Raw genomic sequence first — 11732 nt, 5'->3', positions numbered from 1 at the left:
ATTACGTTCCGATGACGCACTTGTCGTCCCCGCCCGTTCATTCGTTCGTTAGTTCGTGCTTTGTCGATTTCGTCCTGCGCAGCGTTTTCACTTGTTCCAATTTGCCATCGGCCTTCAGTGCACTGCGCAGTTCACCTATATATACTCTGTCAAGAGGACTACTTAGAAGATACCCAATCAAGCAGGAAACCAATTCCAATCATGTCGAGCTATGATCCCCTCCCAGACGAGGTCATCACTCCTGAGCAGTTCAGGCAGTCTATGAAGCTTGTTCGGCTGCAGATTGCTGTACCAATCTCCGGTACGTGGTATTCCATCACCTTCAGCTGTAAAGGTCGTCTGTAAAGAGGTCATCTGAAAGGCTGATGAGAACCTGATAGTGCTGGTGGCGATGGGGACTAATTTGGTTTGCGCTCTCGCCCTCAAGCCAGGATTGAGTAAGTTCTTTCTTTCATGGTCGTCTTTCTTTGGTTCAAAGTTCGAAATTCTTGTCTTCTACCGGACATGAATTAGACTAAGCTGACAAACATGCAGGCGGTATCAGTGCTCTTTTTCCAACACTTTTAACGCCTAATTCAATCATGATTGAACTTTACTGGGCTGTTTTGTTCGGGTTACAAAGTAAGAACGTGGGAAATGGTAAAGAAGAAGAACCTGTTTCTGATAATCTCCTTTGGCAAATAGTTGGATTCTGTCTAGTGTTGCTACTGGCACGAAAGGAAGCTACGAAGGTGAGTGTTTGCCACGTCTCTGATAGCGGTAAGGACTGATCACCTTTCATGATTTGTAGGAGATGCTCGTGCACGGGGTCGGATTGAGATTTGCGGTTGCCAATTGGCTTCAAGCAGCTTGGGCGGTATTCTTTGTGGGTAAAAGCTTTGCGATGTTATGGTTCCAAGTACTTGAATTGACTTGCCTGTTAACAGACCCTTCAATTCTTCATCGGTGCCGAAATAGTTCTCCTGATCAATGCCCTCAACGTGTACGTCTTAATTGTTAGCCGTTCCGCGACCACTGCTGATGATCTTTTTTGCCAGACTCTCAATCCACATGACCCTTCTCTACTACCCTCCCACTCTTAAGCGACCAATGGACGCCATATTTATCCACGCCCCTATGACAATGTTCCTAGCTATCCTCTTTCAACTTGATTGGCTGCACTCTGGTTTCATTGCCGTCGGGTGGATCATCAAAGACGAAAGCAAGTGGGGTAAATATACGTGGCAGGCGGTGGCTTGCGTGGCGAGTGTGAATATTGTTTCTGCACTCTGGGCAGGAGCAAGGCGACTCTAGTGAGATTTGCATACTTTTTTCGCAAATTTCTGTGTCCATGTACTGACGGCTTGTGATTAGCTTGCTGACAATCGCAAGTATGTACCTCCTCTTTTCTCTCCTCTTTTCATCGCCTCGCACCAACCCTACGCTCCCTACGACTGCTCTTCCTAAACCCCCTCCCTTGTTAATCACCATCATTGCGTGTCTTGTGTTGCATCCCATAACGCTCATTGTTGGGGTCGCTTGGAAGCGAAGCTTGGAGAGGCAGGGGAGGATTCGATTGGAGGAGGATGTGGAAAGGGTGGAGGGGAGGAGAGAAAGGGAAGAGAGAGAGAGGGCGTAAGTCCTTCATGAGAATAGATGTACGATAAGAGTCGGTTGGAATGAGGAAGGTATGTAATATATGCAATCAGATCAGAGGGAGCTGTGAAAGTGCTACTAGCTGTGGCCATAATTCAGAACAGTTGGGTAAAGTCGAGATGGTATGTAGTGACATAAGTAACTCTCATCACCAGGCAGATCTGGGCTTTCCTTCCTTTTTCATAACGATTCACACTTGCCCAGACTGTGCTGTTTGACATTGCTGATATCTGTAGCGGCGCCACTGTCCTCGTAAAGGTCGGAAAGCACCTGATGCTACTACCCTCGTCCCCCTGTATCCTTACAGTATGCCTCTCGAACGCATGAAAAAGGAAGAGAAATAAAGAAAGTAATCGTGGCTGGCATCCGAGAGCATTGACGATCATCATATTCGGGACCGCGTGTGGTTAGTTGATATCGAAGGGGACATGGCACAATGGCGAAGGATATGTTGCGTCGGCCGGATGACCGTATGGGGCGGACATGGCCGAGGCCGTGATTGCATGATCCAATGTCAAGAAACAACAAAGAAAGCAGGATCAAAGTCAGATTGGATGGTGAAGGGGGCTTTGCCACGAACTGTTATTAAAGTGAGGTGCCAGCTTAGTGACAGTAAAATGCCAGGTGGTCCTGAGCGCGGCCCCATCATCGTCGCGGGTATATGATGCTGTGATGAGAGAGAGAAAGGAGGGGCGCAGCATGGTGAAATCTAGTAAGGAGACAAAAAGGAGTTTGAGACGTTGGGCGTTGATCAAACCCCTGATCATCACTGATGGTGATGGATCATCGCTGATGTGATGGATTGAATTGATTAATAGTCGGTGGCGCATCAGGATCAGCTGTCGCTCGGACCATTTCCGTTGCACTTCCCATTTACAGAAGTGCATTTTTGCACTGCGCCAGTTTGCATTTCACAGTTTTCAAAACTGCATTTCGCATTTTGGTGATGGACCTCGTTTGTAAGTATCTATGCATACAAAAAGCTTCCATCGCCATATAATCGCGATTGTTGGCGGCATCCTATTCCTACCTTTCTCCCCCACCTTACCCCGCCGCGCCTGTCGGCTTGAACGATCCAAAAGATGACAACGTGGCAAGATGAAAATGTGGAAAATGATATCCGCGAGTGGTGGGGAAGGGGTAGAAATAAATGAAGGAGAAAAGAAAAAAGGATTAGACAGTGAGTTGATACTCGTACTCGTCGCTGCCGCTTTGCGAGATCCAGAGTATCATGGCTCTAGTTTCCCAGTTAAACGACAGATGTCAAAAGTCAGCTCTATGGAATTTGAGAGCGATTAGTTGTAGTGAGAGAAATAGGGCGTACGAAATCATGATGCCAGCGTTGGTAGCCACGTTGGCGGCACCGTAATAGGTGTATCCAGTGTAATCGGGGACAATGTATTTGAGAATTAGGACACACTGTAATTCCCAAATCCATAAGCAGTCAGTCAGTTGGCCCTTTTTTCAAAATCCAGAAAAAAAGAGAATGGGAAAGAAGAGTGGACGTACAAGACTCCCGGCGAGACCGCCAGCCATCAAGGCCACTCCGATAAAGAGTACCACCCTTGCACGCCAAGCAGCAGAACCTTCATGTGCCCATGGGTCGGAAGAGAAGGCAGAGGTGAGGTGGGATTTGTCGAGGAGCGAGGTTATGATGAATCCAACTGTTGTTTCCCGGTCAGCTGTGGGTTTTTAAACAGGTGAAGATGGAGTGGGGACACAGGAGGGGAGATGAGAACATGGGAGGACCGGGACGTACGGGTGGTGCAGATGGCAGGGATCCAGTCGACAAACGCCATGTGGACTGGTACGACATCGTAGGGCGCGTCTGGAGGCGGTTTCGCGTGGGACGAGAGGGTAGCGGCGTCGAACAGGAGGAAATATGACAGTGCGAACTGCGGATCCAATGGCAATGTAGAAATATCACCAGGCATTTGTGATGGAGGAAATGTCGGAATATGATGGCGTCATTGAAGAGATTGAAGTAGTTAGTGTTAACAATAGTAGGGAAATATGTCAGCGGAAAAGACGATGATTGCAAACCGAGTACCAGAGACTGTAACATACGAGACCGCCGGAGAGGTATGTTCCAACTGAGCGTGCTTTGGGACCGATTTCAAAGTGGGGGACATTGAAACGGAATACGCGGCGAGGATCGTAAGCCGAGTGTGGAATGGACATGGTGGAGTGTGGGCTGTAGTTATAGATGTGAATGGAAATGTGGATGTGGACGTTGTTATAGATATGGCTGTGTTCTCGTTGTCAGTCCGTCACTCGTCATTCGCGAATCCACCTGTTACGTAATTACGTCTCCTCCCTAATGTTTAGTGGACGCGCCTTGCTTGGTTTCTTCCATCTCTCAACCAACAATCCTGCAAACACTACAAGTCCCAGAGGATGGGCATATCAGGTCTCCTCCCTCTCTTGGAAGAGGTATCCGTACATGGCCATATCTCGGAGTTCAAGGGTAAAAAGTAAGCACACCTTGAGTATTCTCGGCGCGTATCATCTTAACCCTCACTGACGCGTTTCCCCTCAGACTTGCTGTCGATGTACGTGCTCATCACCTGGTAAGATGGTCGAAATAGCTGATTAAAAATGGATAACAGGGATATGTGTGGCTTCATAGAGGCGCGTTCGGCTGTGCAGAGGATCTTGTCAAAGGGAAGAAGAGCACAAAGTATGTCCCTCTTATACCACAACTTTTTCGACGCGTCAAAAAGAAATTATCGACAGAACGCGTCGATGTGAGCCAAACTGACACTTGATGCTTGTAGATTTGTCGAATATGCGATGTATCGTGTGAGGTTCTTACGGCATCATGGGATAGAACCGTTCTTGGTGTTCGATGGAGGCCCGCTACCTGCAAAAAAGGGAACTGAAGTTTCGCGAGCCAAGTGAGTTCAGTTTTACATTCTTTGATGTTGTCCCCAGATCCACCGACCCAGCCAAGGATCAGTATTGACAAGGATTGTATTCAGGTCAAGATCGGATAACTTGGAAAAGGCCAGATCATTAGAAGCGCAAGGTCGAATAAAAGAGGCAAAGGAGGCATATACCCGATGTGTGGACGTCACCCCAGAAATGGCGTATCAACTTATCAAAGTATGTTTCTCTATACCAAAATGTCGTATCACCAATGGATTTACTAACTTGAGCTTAGGCTCTGAGAGCGGAAAACGTCGATTATGTGGTGGCGCCTTATGAGGCAGACGCGCAGTTATGTTTCCTTGAGCGCGAGGGGTATGTAGATGGGATCATCACTGAAGACTCCGATCTGCTCGTGTTTGGCTGCAAACGGGCAAGTCTTGCAATTTTTTTTATCTCGTATACCTCGGGCTGATGGTAAGGTTTTTTGGGTGGGATATATAGGTCATATTCAAACTTGATAAGGACGGGCAATGTGTGTGGATTGATCGTGATCGGCTGGCGATGGTGAGGGAGTTTCCGATGCATGGATGGACGGATATGCATTTTAGGCGAATGGCGGTGAGTCCTCTTTCTCCTTATTCTGTTTTTCTTTTTTTTGGATCCTACTCTGAAAGATTCTGACATTGTCCGGGTGATAGATGCTTTCAGGATGTGATTATCTCAATTCGATACCGGGTATCGGTATCAAAACAGCTCACCGTCTTATGCGGCGTTTCAATTCTGTTGAAAAGGCAAGTTCAACTCCCAAGTCCAAGTCCCAAATCCAACTTCCACTTCCCCTAATTAAGCATCACCTTGTGAGCTGACTCATTACGAAACGACAGCTCCTCCAACACATTCGCCTAGAAGGCACCTACCTCGTCCCACCAACATATCTCTCCGATTTCGCCCAAGCCGAACTCGCTTTCCTCTATCAAAGGGTGTACGACCCCTCTCTCGGCCGTCTCGTACATCTAAACCCTCTCCCACCTACGGGCTCTGGCTTCCAACTAGGGGAAGAGGGGGAAAAGTGGGTAGGGGTCGATGTGGAGGAAGAGCTTGCGAGGAGGATGGCCAGAGGAGATGTTCATCCCGAGACGAGGGCGGAGATCGTGGATGAGTGGCCAGAGTTTGCGGGTGGGGGCGAAGGAGCCAGGTCAGGGGGTGAAGGGGCTGGAAATGGTGGCGGTGTCGGTAATGTGGGAGAAAAGCGACAAGCAAAGGCTCAAGCGGTGCATGTGCAAGGACCGATGGACGCGTTTATTACGAGTACGTCCCATGTTCAGTATTCTCGCTTGGGTCTTGGGGCTGGTGTGTGTATACGGATGATGATGCTAACTTATGGTCTAGGGCTCAAGAAACCGAAACATCGCCATCTTAAGCACGACTGTCCGGACCACGCCAATCATGAGCAGCAACAGACCTATTCAAAGCTTGCCCCAATCCATCAGCCGGTGGGCACGTATACCTCGGGCGCTTCGCGGTTATCCGATCAACTTGCTTTACGACCTTTGGCTGAGAATGTTATGCGAGATAGTGAGGATGGATGTACGACAGAAAAGGTGGAGGTGATGAGCAAGTTCTTTGGAGGAAGGGACAAGAGGCAGCAGGTCCGGAAAAGGCAAAAGGAAGAAGTGGATGGGGATGGGAGTGAAGAGAAAATTGAGCTCAAATGGGAAGAGGAAGAGGAAGAAGGGGGAGAGCGTATACATTCGCTATCACATTCTCTGGCGCCTACCTCAACACCTACACGTATCCAGCAACGACGACGGTCGCCATCCCCGGCTATATCATCCCTCATCTCTAGCTCTCCCCCGCCCCCGGCCCGAATTGCAAGCCAGTCCTTCCCTTCCACTCAAAGCTGTTCTCCTTGTCCTTCACCTTCTCTTTCCCCGATCATCTCTCCTTCCTTTTCTTCTTGTTCACGACAAAAGTTTATGTCGCAGACGCAGTATATCACGAGTCCCCCAGCGGCAGAATGCTCGTCCCCGCCTGTACTTGATTTCCCATTATCCTCGCTTGCAGAAGAAGAACAAGTAAAGCAAGAGGTAAACATGGGGCGGCCATGGAAGAAGGAAACGGAGACGTTTGAGCCGGGCTCATCTTTTGGAACTGTTGTACCGCCTACTTCATCGCCTACTGTCTCTCTTCCGCTTCCGCTTTCGCCTACGCTTCTCCAAACCCATGGGCTATCGGGTCGGAGATATGAAGACGCTACACCTGCTTTGACCGGTAATTCTCTTCCTGCGCTTAATGAGGTCCGTCTACGGCCTCGTTCTTGTCCTTCTGCCCTACCTTACCCTCAGTCTCAGTCCCAATCTCGATTGCAACTCCAAAATGTGAACGCGGTGAAAGATAGTCAACCAGACCCTGAAGATGGCGACACCCACGATAGGGGATCTTCTCCACAAATGGGTATGGAAGATGATAACAATAAACAAGGGCAGATCAAGGATGAAGATAAGAGCGAGGAGAGCGAAAAGGAAGAGGAGAGGAAGGAGAAGGCCAAAATTGTTGGGGGATCGTGGCGCGCAAAGTGGGCTTTTGGTGGCGGTCTTGAGATTAAAGGTACACCCAAGATTGGTGCTAGGTCCACGAGGGTGCGATCGCAGACGCCAAAGACAGTACCGGTCCAGAAGATAGGGGCGAGGGGTATGCGAACTTTGACCTTGGCTTCTAGTTCGACTTCGAGCTTGGTGAAAAGACGGGAGACTATGAGCGCGGACGCGAGTTCAAGGGTGTTGAAGAATCGGCCGGTGAATGTCGTTTTCCCCAGGAGAGAGGAGAGCGAAGCGTTGAGGTTTGGATTGGCAACACCGACTCGTGCACCATCAATGACATCCGTATCAGCATCAACGACGGTAGAGAAGGGATCGATGGCGGCAGAGGGGGATGGGATGGAGATGAATATAAAAGTGGCAGTCAAACAGTTTGGGTTTGGAAGTCGAGGAAAAGGAGAACGAATTGGGTTGGGAGCGAGTGTGCACAAGGAAAAGAAAAATATGGATGGCGGGGCGAGAGAAGAAGAGGAAGAAGACGAAAAAGAAGAAGAAGGAGAAGGGGAGGATATAGGGTCGTTCACTCCTTCGCCAGAACGAAAACCCTTATTTTCTCGTTTCTCTGTCAGCGCCAGTGCGCCGCCTCGTTCATTATCTTCTCGAGACTCGCGAAACGAGATTACTGCTACTTTCAGCCATCCATTCACTTCCCGCTCTCATCCCAAATTCAATTGTAATAACGGCTCCAATATCACCTTGAAAGATACTTCTCAACGACAGCAGAAACAAAGGCAAAGACAAGCTAAGCAACAGACACGCCCGGGACTCAGCTTTGTGCGCGATCACGATGGCAGTGACGATGCCGACGAGAATACATATCAGCAAATGAACCTGCCGGATAGGGCTAAGACCCCTGTGTCAGGAACGACTTTGGGGAGATTAGAGAGGTATAGGTTTGAGAAGGTGACCGTTCGAAAATGATGTCGGGGATCGCGCGCACGCGGAGAAGCCGTTGGGTGTGGTGTAGCATATAAAGCGTAAAGTAAACATTGGCCGCAGGCGGAGGAGGTTCCTAGTTTCTTGTTGTCCACACATATGAGTTCGAGTTGTACAAATAAGTGCATAGCCAGTACGATCTTGTGGGCGATGCATATATATGTATATATACAGATAATCCATAACCCATACATAGATCGGAAAAGGAGATGGAGTTTTTCGGCGGTATCGGGCATCGGGTGAGAAGGGAAGGCCGGGTGCGGCAAGGTCCGCTTCCCTCTCTTCGTCTTCGTCACCGGTATTCGTCTTTCGTCTTTCCGTTCGTCTCTCCACCATTCTTAGTTCTCCGCCAAGCAACAACACCAATAACATTCAAGATGAGGCCTTCATCACTTCTTAGGGCAACCCATTATAAGCCTATGATCAAGTTCTTGGGACCGAGAAAGAATATCCAACATCGTGAGTGTTTTTGAATCTTCGCTACCTGTTGTAATGTTGTATCCATTTCGTCGATTGGGATGAAATGTACGGGGCATGGATTGTGAAGTAACCGAAACACGTGGGGGACGGAGAGGGCGGTGTGAGATGGGATTGGCGGGGTCGTGTAAGCCTATCGTATCGTGGCCGTGACTTATGGTGCGATCCGTTTTGCCGGCTGGTAGATGTGCGAACGAAGGATAGGTCGGTGGAGAGTGAAAGCTGGAAGATTGCCTGGCTGCGAAGGAAAAAAAAAAACAGTCTCCATAGATCATACCGGTTCCACGCATGTGTCCCTCTCGATATCCCATTTTCGTTAACCACAAGACCAAACGCAATCTTTGTAGCTCCTCATAAACCCGCTCCTCATCCTTGCGCCCCTACCGAGATCCAAGAATCCTTCCAATCCTTCCTCTCCAAGCTCAACTCTTCCTCTTCCTCCTCTTCGTCCTCCTCCTCTTCTTCTTCAGCTGGATCCGCTGGCGCCGGGATGTCAAGTTTGGAGAGCACGTTCAAGCCGACAGGGAAAAAGGTGGATTACGAAAACTATTGGGAAGCACCAGCGTATCTATGGGAGCAAAAAGAAGTGACAGAGAGGGAGATGGAGTGTGTTATGGTGCGTTCGTTTTTGTATTCGCATTTGCTTTTTCTATTCTCCCACCTATTCATCTCTGCACCTCTTGGTTTTCTTCATCGCTTTACTTGTACTGTGTGCTTGTAGTTTGCTCTTTGCTATGGCTGCTTTCCTCACCTTTCGTCATCATCTTTCCCTCTTCAAGTTCTCCCCTCTCTCTTTGTCTCCTTTAAACAGAACAAAAAAAAAGCTGACGAGCTCCCGATCTTATCTTAATAGTCTGGCGGTGCAACAGATATTAGGACGGGACCTTAAGATGCGCATCGCTAAATCTCGCAATTCTAATGTCCAGACAATCGAAGAGGAGCAAGACGCATACAGTTACGGTTTACCCTGAATGATGCATGGGGTCATTTGTAACCCTTGTAACTCTGCAACTCTGTATGGAATTGTAAGATGTTATTGTCAAGAATTATCCTTGGCGTCTGAACCATTCACATTTGTTTCCGTCCTCTTTGTGGGGGCTTTGGAACCCGGGGTAAATGACAAGAATTAAGAGTTTGGAAATTGAAAGAGTCGAAGATTGGGAAGAATTAAAGGTAGAACGCTGTATAGCTTCGTAACCGACGTCTTTTAGCCTTTCTCGACATCTTTTTTAAAGCCTATTAAGACGGTTGATGAGAATACACTCATTACACTTTTTGTCTCAGCCCTACTGATCGGTTTATTTCACAGACTTGTTCCTCGACACGAAGAAAAAACCCTAGAGATCCGGTCTGCTAACTTGCGCAGGCTGGGAGGGAAAAAGCTGCAGGTTCTTTGTAACGATAAGATACGTTGATCATGGGAGATGAACGGAAGGCCTTCTTGGAGGGGAAGAGAGAAGAATTAAAGGAAGACCAAACAGCCCAAACCATATCATCATTCGGTTGGTTTCCTTTTCGTTGGTTTTTCTCTCGTTCCGCTTCAAAGCTGTGGGATGCATACTTTAACATCTTTACCCAGCCCCTCCCAACTTACACCTGTTCGTACCTTTACGGCCAAACTCGAACGAACACAAAATGAAAAATACGGGAATAAGCAAAAAGAAGCCAAGATAATGCTAGCTATGTTTACGATTGGTCGTATTTCGTATAAACCTCTATTCAAGTATAATTGTTTTTTTCAACGGAAGACAACCGCGATAAAGGGTAAAGAGTAAGAGAGACAAGGAAACATGTAATGTATGCGCTGTATGCTTGCTTCAAAGGGGATAGGGTATTTCGTTGTATCGTTCAATCTATAAACGTTGTTTTTTTTCGTAAAAGTAAAAGTATAATGTCCGTATATATTACCATGTGTTTTTCCTATTCTTTCGTTTTTGTTTTCTGATCATGTGGGCATTCTCCATGTTCGGATCCCATAGCTGTCCATTTCAGACCAGAACCGAATCTTGGGTGTTTAAATCAAAGCGACACCAAGGGCAGAAGCCATAAAGATAGATACGAGTCCGACTTGGAGACGGCCGGCGGAGGAGGTGGAAGAGTCGGAAGAAGAGTCGGAAGAAGCGTCGGCGGCGGATGCAGAGGGTGTGGCAGAGTTGGATGTGGCGGAGGAAGAGGAGGAAGAAGAGGAAGAAGAAGAGGAAGAGACAGGAGTACTGGCAGCGGCAGCGACAACGGAAGTAGAAGTGGAAGCCGCCTCAGAGGAGGAAGAAGAAGAGTTGCTAGAAGATGTAGAGACGGAGGAAAGGAGTTCACCGGTGCCTGTTGTTATGAAAGACAAATTTGACGGTCAGCGGTCTGTGCGTATTTATGATGGTGACCAAAGGGAATGGAGGGAAAGAAGAATGACATACCCCATCCGACAGGTTGGCCTTGGAAGTCGGTAGTGTTGGTAGGCTCGGTGGTAGATCCATCAGAGCCAGCAATCTACCAAACACGTAAAACACGATTGTTAGCTGGATTATCGCATGGCAGTAGTATAAGAGGAAGGGAAGGACGTACGGTGAATCGGGTTGTCCAAGTGGCGCCGGTCATATTACCACCATTGGTGCTGTTTGCATCGAATCTGATCAGCTTTTACACCTCCAAGCAGGCTTAAAAGGACGTACAACTGGAGAAAGTAAATTTTGGAGTAAGGGTTCACGTCGGGGGCTGGAAAGGAGAAAGAGGTGGCAGAAGTACCGTCGATACCTGTAGCGACGGTGGCGAGTGGGACCATCTGCATTTGGTTTTAGTGTATATTCCGAATATTTTAAAAATACAAAGTGCGACGTTTACGCGCTTGGACATGGCAGGGGGAGGATATTATGAACATACAGCGAGGTTGCTCCCGGTCATCAACTGAATCTCAACATCGGTCCAGCCGCCAGTCGAGTCGACATTCCAGAGAGCTTCGATAGTGCCCCCGACCTTGACAACGGTGGATCCGTCGGGAGAGGTGGGGGTGATGCTGGCCCGAGCAAAGGGAAGGGCGAGGAGGGGCAGGGCCAAGGCAGTGATGAATTTCATTGTTGCTGTTGTGAGTGTGTTGGTGAAAGAACGACTGTGGTGGGTGCGTTGTTGGTTTGCGCTGCAGAAAAAGAAGATGGGTGGAAGATGGAAAAGCAAAAGCAAAAGGAGAATAAAGAAAAGGGACGGGAGGGGGAAAGGAAACACGTC

General features: G+C 48.3%; 5 protein-coding genes; 3 read left to right on the top strand and 2 right to left on the bottom strand.

Annotated features, from left to right (window-relative positions):
- Nucleotides 1–64: 64 nt before the first annotated feature.
- On the top strand, nt 65–2787 carry CNAG_06791 (hypothetical protein). XM_012191713.1 has 8 exons: nt 65–301; nt 381–437; nt 535–621; nt 685–731; nt 791–865; nt 927–982; nt 1038–1292; nt 1354–2787. Exons 1-8 carry the CDS (start codon nt 202–204, stop codon nt 1616–1618), a joined length of 942 nt encoding a protein of 313 aa, XP_012047103.1. The 5' UTR covers nt 65–201; the 3' UTR covers nt 1619–2787.
- Nucleotides 1940–3887, bottom strand: CNAG_06792 (hypothetical protein). XM_012192346.1 has 5 exons: nt 3703–3887; nt 3395–3530; nt 3145–3299; nt 2960–3054; nt 1940–2872 (listed from the first exon to the last, which is right to left on the bottom strand). The coding sequence occupies exons 1-5, from the start codon at nt 3814–3816 to the stop codon at nt 2809–2811; spliced, it is 564 nt and encodes a 187-aa protein (XP_012047736.1). The 5' UTR covers nt 3817–3887; the 3' UTR covers nt 1940–2808.
- A 117-nt stretch (nt 3888–4004) lies between these two features.
- CNAG_06793 (exonuclease 1) lies at nt 4005–8216 on the top strand. Its single transcript, XM_012191712.1, has 10 exons — nt 4005–4109; nt 4175–4187; nt 4245–4315; nt 4413–4532; nt 4617–4740; nt 4799–4936; nt 5008–5124; nt 5205–5297; nt 5391–5814; nt 5896–8216. Exons 1-10 carry the CDS (start codon nt 4033–4035, stop codon nt 8022–8024), a joined length of 3306 nt encoding a protein of 1101 aa, XP_012047102.1. The 5' UTR covers nt 4005–4032; the 3' UTR covers nt 8025–8216.
- A 146-nt stretch (nt 8217–8362) lies between these two features.
- CNAG_06794 (hypothetical protein) lies at nt 8363–9736 on the top strand. XM_012191711.1 has 3 exons: nt 8363–8498; nt 8864–9132; nt 9370–9736. The coding sequence occupies exons 1-3, from the start codon at nt 8417–8419 to the stop codon at nt 9403–9405; spliced, it is 387 nt and encodes a 128-aa protein (XP_012047101.1). The 5' UTR covers nt 8363–8416; the 3' UTR covers nt 9406–9736.
- A 313-nt stretch (nt 9737–10049) lies between these two features.
- Nucleotides 10050–11682, bottom strand: CNAG_06795 (hypothetical protein). XM_012192347.1 has 5 exons: nt 11391–11682; nt 11183–11292; nt 11076–11124; nt 10928–11000; nt 10050–10835 (listed from the first exon to the last, which is right to left on the bottom strand). The coding sequence occupies exons 1-5, from the start codon at nt 11580–11582 to the stop codon at nt 10531–10533; spliced, it is 729 nt and encodes a 242-aa protein (XP_012047737.1). The 5' UTR covers nt 11583–11682; the 3' UTR covers nt 10050–10530.
- Between the last annotated feature and the right edge of the window lie 50 nt (nt 11683–11732).

The sequence above is a fragment of the Cryptococcus neoformans genome, chromosome 2, assembly GCF_000149245.1.
Source record: "Cryptococcus neoformans var. grubii H99 chromosome 2, complete sequence".
Taxonomy (NCBI): Eukaryota; Fungi; Basidiomycota; class Tremellomycetes; order Tremellales; family Cryptococcaceae; genus Cryptococcus; species Cryptococcus neoformans.
This window is presented reverse-complemented; position numbering and strand designations above follow the sequence as displayed.